General features: G+C 46.3%; 1 protein-coding gene across 6 annotated transcripts in view; it reads left to right on the top strand.

Annotated features, from left to right (window-relative positions):
• LOC132833688 (paired box protein Pax-7) overlaps window positions 1-13,802 on the top strand; it is a 214,967-nt gene that overhangs the window by 88,080 nt on the left and 113,085 nt on the right. For 5 of the 6 annotated variants that reach the window (XM_060852163.1, XM_060852166.1, XM_060852167.1 and 2 more), the window contains 2 exons: window positions 2,088-2,253; window positions 3,220-3,419. In XM_060852163.1, the coding sequence (XP_060708146.1) occupies window positions 2,088-2,253; window positions 3,220-3,419 (366 nt within the window). The remainder of the gene's footprint in view (window positions 1-2,087; window positions 2,254-3,219; window positions 3,420-13,802) is intronic. The other variant, XM_060852165.1, reaches the window with a different exon arrangement.

The following is a 13,802-nucleotide window of genomic DNA, read 5'->3' on the forward strand; positions in this document are numbered from 1 at the left end:
CTTCACCTCTGACCCTCAGAAAGCAATGCTCTGCATGTTTGTTCTGAGGACAGGGGCCACTTTAGCAAGGTTGCACTTTTGCCTATTTTTACTTACCCTGAGGGTCAGCCAGGTTGATGTGGGAATCACAGACCATGTCAGGGCAACAGGTTCCTTCCTCCAAAGGTCCAGTTGGGTTTTTATGACAATCCAAGAGCTTTCACGGTTAATTTACTTTGTGCCACCTTTACTGAATGCAATTGCCCTCGTGGGATTTGAACTCTCAGCTTCTGGATTACTTCACTTCATGTTATGGAGTAAGGAATTCATGTGTATGGATATGTGTTGCTGGTTAAGCATTTACCAATCTGTATCTAGGTCAAGGGTTCACATGTGTCTGTATCCACCAGTACTTTAAAGACCTCCCACAATCCTGTCCTTTTAACAAGCTGCAGCAGTAATCATAGATGCCAGACATGCAAATCTTCTCAAAACCTGCTAAGATTCTAGAGTGACGAGCCAGAGTGAAATGTCACTTGGGCCAGGAAGAAGGGTCACTTGGCCAGGGGAAGGAAGGATTCCTGTTCCTTATCATTATTCCAGACTCTGGATGGAAGCCTTCACCTGTGCCAGAGGACAGCAAAAGATCCAGGTTAGCTGTGATTCCTTTCAAGGCAGAATAGTTAGATCAGTATTGAGCTGGACAGTGAACACCAGAGTGAAATATAGTCAGTCACGCAGCATAGAAATAGGACCTTTGACCCACCATGTTTATGCCAACTAACAAACCCCAAACTACAGTCTGGGCAGCACAGTATCTCAATGGTTAGCACTGATGCCTCCTAGCACCAGGGACCCGGATTTGATTTCACCCTCTGTCTGTGTGGAGTTTACACTCTCCCATTTAGCTGCCCTCATTCCATAACCTACTATGCCCAGCTCATCTTCTTAAATGTTGTGAGAGGACCTGCCTCCACCATCCTCTCAGGCAGCATATTCCACATATCTTACTATCCTCTCGGTGAAAAATGTTTCCTCAGCCCCCATTTAAACTATATACCCCTGACCTTAAATTCATACCCTCTGGTCTGACATAGGGAAAAGATTCTCAAGATCTTCATGCAGAGGGTGGTACTTGTATGGAATGAGCTGCCAGAGGAAGTGGTGGAGGCTGGTACAATTGCAACATTTAAAAGGCATTTGGATGGGTATATGAATGGGAAGAGTTTGGAGGGATATGGACCGGGTGCTAGCAGTTGGGATTAGATTGGGTTGGGATATCTGGTTGGCATGGACAGGTTGGACCTAAGGGTCTGTTTCCATGCTGTACATCTCTGACTCTATGACTCTATCTATTCTACGTATGCATCTCATAATTTTGTATACCTCAATCGGATTCCCCCTTTGCTCCAGGGAAAACAAACCCAGTCTATCCAGTTTCTCCTCATATTGAGATTTTTCATCCCAGGCAACATCACATGTGTTAGAGCACATGTGAGTGAATGAATGACTGAATAAAATCTTCAAGGAAGAGAATTCCAGAATGTAAAACCCAGGTTGGGGGAGGAGAGTTGGAAAAACAGAGAGCTGGAGGGAGGGCTGCAGAGAAGAGAAGGCAACTAGAGGATTGACTTTGCCTGTGATCAAGACAGTGGCAGGGATTAGAAACAAATTAATTCCGGATAAGTATTTCAGTTTTGAGGTTTAGGATAACAGGACATATAGAACAAAGGGACTCTGCTACTTCTCCCTCAGATGTTTGTTCTCTGCTCTCTTATTTTAAAAATGTACTGACTGGTCTAATTATTGTGTTTGGTAATATAAATTGGACAAGTTTTTGGTAATATTGATTAGATGAGTTACTGTGTTTGGTAACATTGGACAGTTTATTGCTGTTTAATACTAGTTATGGGAAGTGTTCTTGTATTTGGTAACATTAAGCAGAAGTGCTATGGTGTTTGGTAATATTGATCATAAGTGTTCTTATATTTGGTAACATTGATTGGAAGTGTTCTTGTATTTGGTAATATTGATAGGATGTTACTGTATTTGGAAATATTGATTGGGAGTGTTATTGTGTTTGGTAATATTGATTCTTCACTTTGCAGGTCTGGTTCAGTAATCGCCGAGCTCGGTGGCGTAAACAAGCCGGAGCTAATCAGTTGGCAGCATTCAACCACCTGTTGCCAGGTGGATTCCCACCCACTGGAATGCCAACCTTGCCCCCGTACCAGTTGCCTGAGTCATCATATCCAACAACTACTCTCTCCCAAGGTAAGGTCAATGTGCAGTCTGACGTAACAGTTTGCCAAATAGCACTGGACATGAGAGGGATTCGCGATGAACTGACTACTTAATTCAACCACTTCAACAGCCGAGACAATCAGGAACGGTCCAGAAACACTCACTTCACTAGGAAACTAGTCCAGGGCCCTGGGGAGATCAGTTTTCTCTTGTATATTTGGTAGAATTGAGATTCAGTTGGTGAAGACTTTGGGAGTGAATTACATTCTGAGCATCTAGAGGTGATGTGGAACTCCCCAACTGTTATCAAGCCCATTCTCTTGTCATCAATAGATATGGGATATGTTCTACACTGAGTAATTCACTCCAATTTACTATTCAGAAGGTAAACAGTACCAGAAGTCTCAGACAAATCCTTAAAACCTGAGGGTTAGCATGTCAAAGAATCCTACAATGGAGTCGGGGAAAAGCTTTGATCCATCCGGACCATTCCGGCCGGATTGTATTGTCTGCCTGTGCAGACTGATCCGATTTCAACCAAGTCAGCTGGAAGAGCAGTACAGTTACTCTCGGGGCAAGAAGGAGACAGGATTCCTGCTCCCAATCGCTGACAGAGATCTCCATTCCCTGTCCTCGGGAGATAGTGGGTAAGCACAGAACTGGGCTCCATTACAATATCCTTGTATCTGCAAGGACACATCAGGCATTAACGACTGATGGTGCCTTCTGAACAGCTGTCAGAGCTTGTGGAACTAAATCCGCAAGGTGGGAATGAGGGGAGGAGAGAAGACCTGTGGGAAAGAGAGATAAATGGATGATCGAGGGGACAAAAGATGCGGCTGGAGAGGAGAATATTGGACAGAGCCTGGGAGGAGTGCAGAGTAGGAGAGGATGAGGAAGGGCAGGATTGTGGGAGAGGAAGAGCAATGCATTGTGGATATGATGTATCAGACTTGGCTGTGTGACTAAACACTTGTTGTGTATGATTGGTCTCAGATGGAGGGAGCACAGTCCACAGGCCACAGCCTCTCCCACCCTCATCCATGCACCAGAGTGGCCTGGCAGCTGCAGCAGAGAGTGGCTCATATGGTTTAACGTCCAATCGACACACCTTCTCCAGCTACCCTGACAGCTTCATGAACGCGACAGGACCTAACAACCCTATGAACCAGGTCAGCAATGGACTCTCTCCACAGGTCAGCCTTCACACAGTCGCTATCCTGAACATCAGTCCGGACAGCTAGTCATCATTAAACCCTCCCACTACGATTAAAGCTCACCTACATTCAAATCAATCCATAAAAGTAGGGGCTTCAGGCTCATTGACGTACACCGCAGATTCAATATTCAGTGCAAGCCTTTTCTATCGCCATCCCCGCCACACCTGAAGTAATTTAACCTATTGGTATAGCCCGGACTTTGTAACAAGATAATGTGAGTCTGCGTTGCAAGCTCAAAGAACAGCTCCGAGAATTCAATGGTCCAGTCCAAACATCAAGCAATTAAATCCATTAATTGAATAAACTAATTGCCATAGCGCAGGGAAATGCACAAAGTGTTTATTATTTTTTTTTGAAAAATGTACCTTCCTCCATTTAAGTTGAAAAAAAAAGTTGAATCAAGGCAGGAAATGATGATTACCAACAGCCAGCAAGGATTTAGATCCTGGATGTTGAAGCTAAGGGAAGGCTAACGGAATGAAGAACGTTGCAGCATGAGATTCAAAGATTTAGAGAGGAAAATGATAGAGTGTGTATTAATTACAGCACAGTGAAGAGTTGCCGAGCCATTTAGACATTGAAAGGGACAAGAGAAGTAAAATAAAGATTCATGTCCTTTAGGGAAGGAAGCTACCACCCTGCCCTGGCCTGGCTTATATGTGACTCCAAATCCACAGCGGGATGGTTGACTCTTAACTGCTCTCTGGACAATGAAGGATAGGCGATAAATGCTGACCTAGCCAGTGATGCCCTCAACTTGTGAATGAATTAAAGAAAAGCATTGACTGATAAACAGAGACTAGAGTCTCTGATATATCTATAGATATAGAAGTATGAGTCAGCACCTTCAGGAGGGGAGGGGGAGCTGCACCCCAGGGAGGGGCAGCACCTTCAGGAGAGGCATTGCGAAAGTTGAATAGGGAAGAGTGGACTCCATAAATCCTTCCCTACTTAAACATGGTCAGTCACCGAGACAGACAGGAGATGTGTAAAGTGCTGTTCTGGAGTATATCCAATTTCTCATGACCTGATTCCCTGTGAGTGGACGGGCTGGTGGGTATGACACATTTTCCGGAAAGTTCTTCATTTTCACATTCCCTGTGGAGCAGAAAGCCTGTCTGAGAAGCGGATCTTAGTAGCACCTGGTACAATCTGAACAATGTCTGCACTCTAACTTGGCAGGACTGCATCGCAGCCACATGGCATGAGATATCATCATGATCTTATGGCAGGACTATGGAAAGCTAAGCTTCCCTCCATCCTCAGGGAGCTGTTAAATACTTTTCACAGATTTCTAACTGTGTTCTTGCTCTTGTGGAAAGTTCCTTTCTCCAGCTTCCTCCCCCTTTTGGAATGAATCCCATTTTTTTTTGAAAAACTAGTAATCCCAGTAAAATTTTCTCACTCGATGTGTGCTACTGTTTCTCCAACATCCTTGAGTGGGTTGCTGTACATTCATCTTGTAAACTTGATAAGCGCAAAATTTTCCTTAAAGTGTGTAATGTTAAATCAAATGCTATTGTGTTATTTTACTTGAACGAGCTCCAAGATAGGGGATTGAAGAGACAGTGCGTGTAAGAGAGAGAGCAAGAGAGACACAGAGGAAAAGATTCTGTGTGCAAGAAAGCCACAGGCAAAGAAAAACTGAGAGCAAGGGGAACACTGAGGAAGAGTCTGAGGAAAGAAAATGAGAGCTAGGGAAACCAAGAGAGAGAATTGTGTGGAGCTAGACATGCAGTCAGAGATGAAGAGGGAGAGAGAGAGAGAAAAAGCAGTCGCTGAATTAAAAAGTGAGTGTGTTTGTTAGAATTAATTGATCAGGTTAACAGATGCTTTTCTCTGTTGGGAGAGATAGCTCAACCATGATTTTCCTATTCAGTAAAGTGCAAATGGTCCTGAAGAGCATTAAAATTTTATTTCTGCTTCATACAGTTCCCCACAGCCACAAACAGTTGTCCAAGCTGTTACCTCCTGTATGTTCCTGACAAGAGTAGACAACTGAATCCCTGTACTATCCACCCCGGCCCATTGCAAACTAAGCGCCACTGACAATACAGGCTCAGTACGTAGGACCACATGCACAGTGTGATCCCACTGGCTGAGAAGTCCAGTTGGCATATTCTAATCGCCAAGTGCCAAGCCTCCTTAATGGATTGAGGTACAGACCAACCAACGAATAGCCTCCTTCATGCAATAGTGACTTGACATGAATACATGGCTGTTCTGCAGCACCTTGGTCTGTTGGGGAAGGATCTCAAATAGAGTGAACTTCCAGCAGTGATGCCCCTTGACCCTGTCCCAAAAGAACACTTCTGACCTAGTTGAGATTTTAAGATGATCAAAAGAAGACGGGATAACTAGGGAGAGTCCAGAATATGAGGCCGTAATCTTAAAGTTAGAGCAGGACTGCTCAAGGATGTGCCAAGGAACAGTTCTTCACCAAAGCGGGAATATGAAACACTTTTTCAGGGAGAACTGTTAATGTTGGGGGAAAAAAAAGAAAATTTCCAAATTTTTATTGGGTACGGGAATTAAAAGTTACAGAGAGAAGGTGAGTAGGTGGAATACTTGGACAAATCCAGCTGTTATTCAATTGAAAGATAGAATGGTGCAAATGACCTCATCCTGCTCCTATGTATCTGCATAATCTACTGCACTGATGTGGTAACCATCGGAGATGAGGTTGCAAACTCCCTGCAGTACCATACTATTGGATAGATCAGTCTAAGACAACAGGAAGCCCAAAAATGGGTGATTGTTACTGGAGTTTCACTATAGCAATCAAACTTCCCTTCAATCAATATTCACTAGTGCTCACAGCAATTATATATTCACATATACATTGGCATTATCCCCTTGGCTTTATAGCATTCCATGCTGTATATATTTGTGGGTGGAATATTATGTGTCCTAGCTCACCATGACCAGAATTCCTGACAGGTGGATAACCAGAAGGAATTCTACATTAGGAGGACTCACCCATCTTCTGTTGCTTTGGCAACTAAAGTTTCAATCTCTTGACCTTTAAGTCTGGCATAAAATAGCAACAGGTTAACAACTGCTATTCAAATTTATTAAGGAATAAGATTACAAAAATAAGTTGAGGGTTACAGAATCAAACATTCTGGAGGAGCAGGACTAACATCAGAGGAGACAAGGCACTAGTACAGATGATGGCTCCTTTCTCCTGTCATTTCTGCCTCAGTGACAACCTTTTAGCAAACAATGTTACTAACTGTTTTCACTTGCTGCCTCTAGTCATCGGTTGTTTGATGGTAATAATACACTAACCATGTAAATAAAACTATCGATAAGGTCAGTTGTGGGAGGGATGGAGGCTCCTCTCACAGAGTGTGGGATTCTTGATTGCAGTGCGGGTCATAAAGGACAGGGATTTTCAGGGAATGGGAATGGTCTTGGAGTTGGGTTCATTTGGGGTCATGGAAGCTAGGTCCAGTGAGAATCGCCCAGCTTATTTCTGTGGGCCACTTCTCCTTTGTGCTAAAATAAATAATTCAGTGCTTGCCTTCACTGAATATATTCATCCCAGGATTACCCAAATTCAGCCTGGTGCAGAATCTCACAGATCCTCGAATGTGGAGATCAATCATTGGAGCCCATTTTCCAAATTAAAGTGAGTTAATTGATTTTTAAAAACGCAGATAGCCAGTGGAAGGGCCTGAACAATATTGCCCAGGTGAATGGAGTGGAACAGCAATCGTCCCCTCCACACCCCAACCTATCCCCTAGAGGGGGGATCAGAGTGTATGGGGGTAGGGGGTCAGTCTGCATGGACAAGTCAATATGCATAGGATGGAGTTGTCCAGGAGTGTGGAGAGGTCAGGTTGTGCAGAGTGGGTAAGGGAACACAGGAGTTGTAGGGGGTCAGGGTCCATGGGATTTAGGGTTAGAGTGTATGGGAGTGGAATGACTCTGAACTCCTCTAATGATCTCCTTTTGCAAGAAAACAATTGGTGACTTTTAATTGTCCTGAATGAAGGCTGTTTATTAGACACCGCGATTCACCATTGGGAACCAAGCGGCCTTGTTTGACTTCGTTTGACTTTATTTTATTCATTCGATAAGTGAGAAGAGAGAAAGTTGTGAGCGTTTGTAATTAGAATATGGGATGATTAGTTGGACAGAGCTAGCTTCCATTTGATGTTCAGTGAGTCACTATCACCTCGATGAGTGCAAAGCGAGGGAATGAGAGAGATGTTCACTCTCCTTTGATCCATTGCCTCAGGCCCACTTCACAACCACTTCCAGTCTGACTGAGCGAGTTATTCCTGGCAAGTGTCTGTTAGAGATAAGAACGGAACCGACCGCACAAGCAATTGGCCAATCTGTGAAATTGCAGTAAAATCTCAATATCTGACACACAGCTCCAGTACAGGTGCTTGCAAATACCTGCAATATTTTATCATGCTGTCCAAGTCTCCTGGGTTAGAAGATAAATACTCTCTCTTTTGTTTCCTTTTCTTTGTAAACCTTTGCTTGACTTTTTTATTGGAGGGTCAACATTATGATTGCTACTCTTCTCCTGTAAGCTTGAATCTATTTGTTCTGTTCTCTGTTCCATTTTCCACAAGGTTTCTGTTAAAATAGCACCACGAGGAATTGCACCCAAGAATGTAACTGTTAATAGAAAAACAAGCCTCAAAGGAGGCTCCCCCACATCTCTCTCTCTCATACTTTTTCTCTACTTGTCTCTCTCCTTCACTCATACTCTCTCTTCCCTCTCTGAATGCATTCACTCTCCATCTCCTTCCTCCGTCTCATCAATCCCTCACCTCCCCCTCTCTCATCCAACATCCCCCTCTCTCAGAGTCTACCTCCCCCCTCTTCTCTTGTGATCTCCACTCCCCTTCATTCTCCCTCCTTCCTTTATTCTCTCTTGTTTATCCTTGTTCTCCTTCGCTCCCTTCTGTTTCTCACTTCTCATTGCAACCCCCCTGCTGAGCACTCCCGGAGTAATTCTGCATTTTGGCTCCAGTCCCTCGGAAACTCTAACGCTCCTTGTACAAACGACAGTGGATCAGGGATGATAATGTGGTGACAAACAGACAGATATCGAAAGCCTGTTTGAGATGCAAAGGTCAATTGGCCGCATGTGCTTTCCGTTAGTTACAAATACCAGACTGACGGGGGCAGGCCCTGTGATTAATCCTTGGCCTCCTTACTTTTCTCACCCTGTAACTACAGATCACTCTGCAGAGCTGAGTATGAGAGTAAAATTCACTTGATGTTCTGTTGTTATTACCCCATGGATCTCGTTGTTGATTCTCTTGTTTCAAAGTCATAAAATCAAACAACGAAGAAAGAAGCCATTTAACCCTTTATGCATGTTCTGGCTCATTAAAGGTCTATCCACATAGTTACACGTCTGTAGAGAAATGGAACAATTTATCCTTCCTGTATTTATACAATTCCTATTTGAAAGTTATCATTGAATCCACTTTCACTGTTCTTTCAGTCAGTCATATTCCAGATCATCACAACTGTGCAAAAGAGCAAACTTTCCCCAAATGCTCGCAGGACTTTTGTCCAATCAGTTAGTTCGGTATCCTTTGGTCATTGACTGACCTGCCAGTGGAAACACTTCCTCCTCAGTTACTTCATTAAACCTCTCATAAAGTGATGACTAGCATCAAAATTGTTGCAATCTCCCCCTGCGACCATCATTTCTTTAACTCCAGATGTTATACTTCCCATCTCCAGTGGTTTCATGGTGATGTGGTGTGGGGCAGACCTACCTTCACACATTCTGTATTCACTGTCCCTGAAGCACTTTCTTTCTGATCATGTTGGGCAGCTGCTTATCCCTCATTGGTAGACAATTAGCACAGTTCCTCTCACTGTTAAACTCTGTCAGGGTTAAACCCCTGTCCCCGCACAGTCGGCACTGTCAGGGTTAAACCCCTGTCCCCGCACAGTCGGCACTGTCGGGGTTAAACCCCTGTCCCCTCACAGTCGGCACTGTCGGGGTTAAACCCCTGTTCCCAGCACTGTCAGGGTTAAACCCCTGTTCCCCGCACAGTCGGCACTGTCGGGATTAAACCCCTGTTCCCCGCACAGTCGGCACTGTCGGGGTTAAACCCCTGTCCCCTCACAGTCGGCACTGTCAGGGTTAAACCCCTGTTCCCCGCACAGTCGGCACTGTCGGGGTTAAACCCCTGTTCCCCGCACAGTCGGCACTGTCGGGGTTAAACCCCTGTCCCCTCACAGTCGGCACTGTCGGGGTTAAACCCCTGTCCCCTCACAGTCGGCACTGTCGGGGTTAAACTCCTATCCCCTCACAGTCAGCACTGTCAGGGTTAAACCCCTGTCCCCTCACAGTCAGCACCGTCGGGGTTAAACCCCTGTCCCCTCACAGTCGGCACTGTCGGGGTTAAACCCCTATCCCCTCACAGTCGGCACTGTCGGGGTTAAACCCCTGTCCCCCCACAGTCGGCACTGTCAGGGTAAAGCCCTGTTCCCCCTCAGTCAGCACTGTCAGGGTAAATCCCTGTCCCCCCTCAGTCAGCACTGTCAGGGTTAAATCCCTGTCCCCCCACAGTCAGCACTGTCAGAGTAAACCCCTGTCCCCCCACAGTCGGCACTGTCGGGGTTAAACCCCTGTCCCCCCACAGTCGGCACTGTCAGGGTAAAGCCCTGTTCCCCCTCAGTCAGCACTGTCAGGGTAAATCCCTGTCCCCCCTCAGTCAGCACTGTCAGGGTTAAATCCCTGTCCCCCCACAGTCAGCACTGTCAGAGTAAACCCCTGTCCCCCCACAGTCGGCACTGTCGGGGTTAAACCCCTGTCCCCCCTCAGTCAGCACCGTCGGGGTTAAACCCCTGTCCCCCCTCAGTCAGCACCGTCAGGGTTAAACCCCTGTCCCCGCACAGTCAGCACTGTCAGAGTAAACCCCTGTCCCCTCACAGTCAGCACTGTCAGGGTAAACCCCTGTCCCCTCACAGTCAGCACTGTCGGGGTTAAACTCCTGTTCCCCCTCAGTCGGCACTGTCGGGGTTAAACTCCTGTTCCCCCTCAGTCGGCACTGTCAGGGTTAAACCCCTGTCCCCTCACAGTTGGCACTGTCAGGGTTAAACCCCTGTCCCCTCACAGTCGGCACTGTCAGGATAAACCTCTGTCCTCCCTCAGTCGGCACTGTCAGTGTTAAACCCCTGTCCCTGCACAGTCAGCACTGTCAGAGTAAACCCCTGTCCCCTCACAGTCAGCACTGTCAGGGTAAACCCCTGTCCCCGCACAGTCAGCACTGTCAGGGTAAACCCCTGTCCCCTCACTGTCGGGGTTAAACCCCTGTCCCCTCACAGTCGGCACTGTCGGGGTTAAACCCCTGTCCCCTCACAGTCGGCACTGTCGGGGTTAAACTCCTGTTCCCCCTCTGTCGGTACTGTCAGGGTTAAACCCCTGTCCCCTCACAGTTGGCACTGTCAGGGTTAAACCCCTGTCCCCTCACAGTCGGCACTGTCAGGATAAACCCCTGTCCTCCCTCAGTCGGCACTGTCAGGGTTAAACCCCTGTCCCCTCACAGTCGGCACTGTCAGGATAAACCCCTGTCCTCCCTCAGTCGGCACTGTCAGGGTTAAACCCCTGTCCCTGCACAGTCAGCACTGTCACGGTTAAACCCCTGTCCCCTCACAGTTAGCACTGTCGGGGTTAAACTCCTGTTTTCCACCCCCCCCCCCCGCCCCGTCGGCACCATCGGGGTTAAACTGTGACCACTCAGTTTCTCAGCTGGTGATGGCTCCAAATGGCTGCTCATCTTCTCTCAGACTCCAGCTGAGGATATTTCACCATTTATTTACATGTAATTATGTCTGTAAGGTGCAGTTATTAACTCTGTCAACAGCAATTTGCTTTGACATTTTTCACTTTGCCTCTTCCCCACTGCTCTCACTGAAAACTGCTTGCCACTCAGAACCTGCTCTGCGTTTTCTTTTCAAACTGCAGCACAAATTCATAACAAACCTGTGCTTTCATTGTTCAACTCAACACTTTCATTCTCACAAGCCCTGCATGGAGAGAGTCCTTTATATACTTGTTGGTGAATCTGAACTCGGAGACTGACAGTTTTCGGAATAAATTTGTGTCAAAGGTTTTTTGAAATGAAACTTTAATGTGAAATATTAACCTCTCATTAATCGGTCACAGTTGGTAACAGGGAGCAGCTGTTACAATGGTTGTCATGTTTGTAAACTCAGGGACACACTGGAATGGAACCGATTCACATTCAACCAATACCATGGTGTATATTTCTGGGAGAGGGAAAGTATTTCAGGTATTACCTCCAAACCAGTAGTAGTAATGCAGTAGTGGGTTTTATGATCCAGCTTCTTACCTTTTCAAACAAGAAGTGTAAAATAAGATGCTATTTTTTTTCCAGCACCTGTGAGAATTATCTCCCACATCAGACAGTGACCAATATGTGCTGGGCCCTGCCACCATTTCCTTATTCTGCCTGGTAATGTCCAATCCAAATACATACACAGCAGTGTAATTGGTTTTCCTGAAGGTGCTGACTCTCCCTGGGTTTCAGCTCCCCCTCCTCTCCTGAAGGTGCTGACTCTCCCTGGGTTTCAGCTCCCCCTCCTCTCCTGAAGGTGCTGACTCTCCCTGGGTTTCAGCTCCCCCTCCTCTCCTGAAGGTGCTGACTCTCCCTGGGGTACACCTCCCCCTCCTCTCCTGAAGGTGCTGACTCTCCCTGGGATACACCTCCCCCTCCTCTCCTGAAGGTGCTGACTCTCCCTGGGATACACCTCCCCCTCCTCTCCTGAAGGTGCTGACTCTCCCTAGGGTACAGCTCCCCCTCCTCTCCTGAAGGTGCTGACTCTCCCTAGGGTACAGCTCCCCCTCCCCTCCTGAAGGTGCTGACTCTCCCTGGGGTACACCTCCCCCTCCCCTCCTGAAGGTGCTGACTCTCCCTGGGGTACAGCTCCCCCTCCTCTCCTGAAGGTGCTGACTCTCCCTGGGGTACACCTCCCCCTCCCCTCCTGAAGGTGCTGACTCTCCCTGGGGTACACCTCCCCCTCCCTTCCCGAAGGTGCTGATTTGTATACACCTGCTGATCTGGGCACTCTTTCCTGGGGTCTAGGTAACATCAGCTACAATAGTATGACCCATTGAGGAGAGGGAACGGTCATTATTGCCAGTACCCATCCTATTTTTGTCCAGCATCCGAAAAACAAGACCGAGAGTTCCGGCAGAGCGCTGAACAGTTGGAATCCTGGTTGCTTTGCTCATTTGACTTGGGGGTTTGTTGGGAGTAGGGGGTGCAGCACAATTCATTGAATCTTAACTCACAGCTGAGACAAGATACTCAGCGCGGACCCGGACTTGAACCTGGCTTCTTGCTGGTCTGTTTGCTTCAGCACCCTACTGAGTGGAGCATTCATTTCATGAGCCCTTGGGGTGGCTGGTGTCAGTATTATCAGTGTAGTAACACATACAGTATTTTAATTAATACATCAGCTTCCCTTTGTCATTATTGGATCACAAGCATGAATAGAGAATGATTGAGAAACAGCTGCTGTGTGCTCTGAGTCTCAGGGGGACAAATATACACCCTAGGGTTGGAGATAATGTTTATCTCAGTTTCCTCCCTCTCTCTCTCACTTGCTCACTATCTCAACACAACCCCAGTGAGAGACGCTACATTCAACTCTATAACCAGTTATTATTTTCTCAGACACAGTTTTTACACCTGGGGGCTGTGTCCTATCTGTTCAATGTTATATAAAGTAATAAGTGAGTAGTCCAACAAACTATGGATCACATCCAGGTCTGTAATGCTCCCTGATATTTCTTCACCCTGGGATAGTGATCACAGGACCCAAAACCATAGGAGATTAAAGCTTCATAATTCAGGGATGATTTCAACAGTGAATTCAAATAACACTGGGCTGTTTGACCCAGTACCCCTGTAATCCACAGAATTGGAAAAAGAAACAGTAATATAAACAACAATAACTCGCATTAATATAGTACCTTCCATGGAGCAAATGTCCTGAAGCATCTCATAGGATTGAATCAGACACTAACTAACTGGTGACACAAAGTCATATGAGGACAGGGGACCAACAAGTTTATAAATCAGGACTGTATTATGTTGATTAAAAGAGAAGATAGATACCAAAAACATTTTAGGTCGGCATTTCAGAGCTTTGGATTTATGCAAGCATTATCACTAATCACGTTGTGATGACAATCAGCTATATGCATGAGGAATATCACAGGACTGTAGGATGGAGGAGGTTACAGTGATAGGGAGGGCTGTAGGGTGAGGGAGGTTACAGTGATAGGGAGTGCTGTAGGGTGAGGGAGGTTACAGTGATAGGGAGTGCTGTAGGGTGGAG

The sequence above is a fragment of the Hemiscyllium ocellatum genome, chromosome 37 (assembly GCF_020745735.1).
Source record: "Hemiscyllium ocellatum isolate sHemOce1 chromosome 37, sHemOce1.pat.X.cur, whole genome shotgun sequence".
NCBI lineage: Eukaryota > Metazoa > Chordata > Chondrichthyes > Orectolobiformes > Hemiscylliidae > Hemiscyllium > Hemiscyllium ocellatum.